General features: G+C 38.6%; 1 protein-coding gene across 1 annotated transcript in view; it reads left to right on the forward strand.

Moving 5' to 3' along the window:
- LOC107548890 (uncharacterized) overlaps positions 1-4,014 on the forward strand; it is a 13,682-nt gene that overhangs the window by 681 nt on the left and 8,987 nt on the right. The window contains exon 2 of the mRNA XM_016229746.1: positions 2,302-2,363. Coding sequence (XP_016085232.1) covers positions 2,302-2,363 — 62 coding nt within the window. The remainder of the gene's footprint in view (positions 1-2,301; positions 2,364-4,014) is intronic.

Below are 4,014 nucleotides of genomic sequence, written 5' to 3' on the forward strand. Positions count from 1 at the left end.
TATATATATATATATATATATATACATATATTTAGTGATTTATATCATATATAAAAATATGATATATTTCTTAAATCTATACATGTATGTTACATACATAATATTTCTATATATAATTTGTGTATTTTTATATGCATATAGAAATACACATGCAGACATGCGTGTATAATATAAATGTAATTGTAACTTTATATCTTCCAATTTTGAGTTTATCTCATCTCACAATGTGAATTTATGTCTTAAAGGGTTCATATGATGATGCTAAAAAGAACATTATTTTGTGTATTTGGTGTAATGAAATGTGTTTATGCGGTTTAAAGTTAAAAAAACATTATTTTCCACATACTGTACATTATTGTTTCTCCTCTATGCCCCGCCTTTCTGAAACGCGTCGATTTTTACAAAGCTCATCGGTCTGAAAAAGTGAGGTGTGCTGTGATTGGCCAGCTATCCAGTGCATTGTGATTGACCGAGTACCTCAAGAGTGTGACGGAAATGTTACGCCCCTCACCATACTGTGATGCCCTGTCCGGCCGGAGCGACGAGACAAAAACATTAATACCCATTACAAACGAGGCATTTGTTGCATCCAGTGGGGACATAATTACTGATTATAATGACTTATACGGTCTTTTTACGCATTGCGTTGCATTGCATCGTGCCCCATAAACATAAATCCCTGTCTGCATTTGTGATCGGAGAAATTACAAACTACAAATGCTACTCCACACTGCCCAAAACTTGCGTTTGAATCATCAGTGGCAAATGATAAAAGAAAACGTACTTTCGTGAGTCAGAACTGCCGGCATTTTAGTCTAACGTTACTCTCCCAGGATCAGTAAACAGTCCTCCATAAAATCTGCTGGCGATCCACAGCACTAAGTTGAAGTATTCCCTCAGCGACCAGCACAGATCAGCTCTAGGCATGACGAAGCGGATATCGTCCTCTTTTGGAAGACCAAACAAAGTAGTTTCGCTTTCACAACAAAGCACACAGCGTCTTCGGGACATGGCGGCAGCGGCAACAATACTACAGCGAGAACGCCTTCTTTCTTTGCATGAACATTTGGGCGGCGTTATGCAAATGTTCCCACATAGTGAGGTAGACATGTGGGGGTGTGTTAGAACGAGCCGTTTTAGGTAGGTGTGGCTGACTCTTAACTTTTATAAAGAATATCTCTTTGGATTTGAGACTTTAGTCTTTTGCAACTTTACAGATCTTCTTTATGCACCAAGAGCTTGTAACACTTCAAAGAGAAAGGAAAAAATGAAATCGCATCATATGACCCCTTTAATTTTAACTTTATACTGTATGTTGAAAGCAGTTGTGTCAGCTCTTCTCTCTCTTGCTCTCTCTCTCTCTCTCTCTCAGTGTTGCTGTAAACAGCAATCTGCTGGAGGAATTAGGAGTTCTCATATCGTCAAAACAAGTCATTTCTATTGTATGCAGCACTGAACACAGGGCTGGAAGAGAGAAAATGACTCTACTTTGTTTCGCTTGTGCATTACGCTTTCACACAAAGTGTGCTTTAGAAATGTTAGAGAGGTGGCTTATGAGTAGCGCTGATATTAGGTGATGGTAATGGAAAACAATAGCCAGGAATAATTATGGACTTCCATGACTCATTGGTCCTGGGCTATAGAGTCATTCTCTATCAGATGAGAGGTTTGATGAGCTGCAGGAACATTCACAGGGAATCTGTTAGCATTGTACGCTCCATTCATTTGAACTGATGTTGTTTTGCTATAGTGAAGAGCTTCTATTGTCCTGCCTGTTGCCATCACATCAGAAACTATTCAACACCAGCCATCATGCTGAATACAACACACTAGCTGCTGCTTTGTAAAGTCTCCTGTCAGTCCTTTCTGTGGAAATCTAATTTCATTTTTAACTTCACTGTGGTTCAATTCAGTTAGCACATCTCCAAAACTGCATTTTGTTGCTCAAGTGTTGCTTTTTAGTAGCTCAGGATACTTTTTCAGAAGAGTTTTATGAAGTATCATCCATCCATCCATCATATGAACTATATGTAAAAAATTATAAATATTAGAATATAAATAGAAAATAGAATAATATAGTTAAAATTTGATGTTAAAATTATATATATATATATAAAATTTAAATCATGAAAAATTACACATTTAGTATCAATGATTTACTGCAAATAGACAACAACAATGTCATTACGTCATGTTTAATAGTCGAATGTCATTATTACAGAAACTTCTATTTTCAGACTTTAAAAAGTTGTATTCTAAAAAAAAATTCTGGTCTTTTATGCATTCAAAATTTTTCCACAGAAAAGGTGAGAAGAGGGATCTGTGCTGTGCTTGGGAATGTTCTGATACGGATGGGGGAATCAGCGGTAAGCAATCAAACCAATTCATATTCAGTCAGGGAATCTATGTACAGTGGGGCAAAAAAGTATTTAGTCAGCCACCAATTGTGCAAGTTCTCCCACTTAAAAAGATGAGAGAGGCCTGTAATTTTCATCATAGGTATACCTCAACTATAAGAGACAAAATGAGAAAAAAAAATCCAGAAAATCACATTGTAGGATTTTTAAAGAATTTATTGGTAAATTCCTCGGTAAAATAAGTATTTGGTCACCTACAAACAAGCAAGATTTCTGGCTCTCACAGACCTATAACTTCTTCTTTAAGAGGCTCCTCTGTCCTCCACTCATTACCTGTATTAATGGCATCTGTTTGAACTCATTATCAGTATAAAAGACACCTGTCCAAAACCTCAAACAGTCACACTCCAAACTCCACCATGGCCAAGACCAAAGAGCTGTCAAAGGACACCAGAAACAAAATTATAGACCTGCACCAGGCTGGGAAGACTAAATCTGCAATAGGTAAGCAGCTTGGTGTGAAGAAATCAACTGTGGGAGCAATTATTAGAAAATGGAAGACATACAAGACCACTGATAATCTCCCTCGATCTGGGGCTCCACGCAAGATCTCACCCCATGGGGTCAAAATGATCACAAGAACTGTGAGCAAAAATCCCACAACCACACGGGGGGACCTAGTGAATGACCTGCAGAGAGCTGGGACCAAAGTAACAAAGGCTACCATCAGTAACACACTGCGCCGCCAGGGACTCAAATCCAGACGTGTCCCCCTGCTTAAGCCAGTACATGTCCAGGCCCGTCTGAAGTTTGCTAGAGAGCATTTGGATGATCCAGAAGAGGATTGGGAGAATGTCAAATGGTCAGATGAAACCAAAATAGAACTTTTTAGTAAAAACTCAACTTGTCGTGTTTGGAGGAGAAAGAATGCTGAGTTGCATCCAAAGAACACCATACCTACTGTGAAGCATGGGGGTGGAAACATCATGCTTTGGGGCTGTTTTTCTGCAAAGGGACCAGGACGACTGATCCATGTAAACGAAAGAATGAATGGGGCCATATATCGTGAGATTTTGAGTGAAAACCTCCTTCCATCAGCAAGGGCATTGAAGATGAAACGTGGCTGGGTCTTTCAGCATGACAATGATCCCAAACACACCACCCGGGCAACGAAGGAGTGGCTTCGTAAGAAGAATTTCAAGGTCCTGGAGTGCCCTAGCCAGTCTCCAGATCTCAACCCCATAGAAAATCTTTGGAGGGAGTTGAAAATCCATGTTGCCCAGCGACAGCCCCAAAACATTACTGCTCTAGAGGAGATCTGCATGGAGGAATGGGCCAAAATACCAGCAACAGTGTGTGAAAACCTTGTGAAGACTTACAGAAAACATTTGACCTCTGTCATTGCCAACAAAGAGTATATAACAAAGTATTGAGATGAAATTTTGTAATTGACCAAATACTTATTTTCCACCATAATTTGCAAATAAATTATTTAAAAATCCTACAATGTGATTTTCTGGAATTTATTTTCTCATTTTGTCTCTCATAGTTGAGATATACCTATGATGAAAATTACAGGCCTCTCTCATCTTTTTAAGTGGGAGAACTTGCACAATTGGTGGCTGACTAAATACTTTTTTTACCCACTGTATATATA

The sequence above is a fragment of the Sinocyclocheilus grahami genome, unplaced genomic scaffold, assembly GCF_001515645.1.
Source record: "Sinocyclocheilus grahami isolate Dianchi unplaced genomic scaffold, SAMN03320097.WGS_v1.1 scaffold357.1, whole genome shotgun sequence".
Classification (NCBI taxonomy): domain Eukaryota; kingdom Metazoa; phylum Chordata; class Actinopteri; order Cypriniformes; family Cyprinidae; genus Sinocyclocheilus; species Sinocyclocheilus grahami.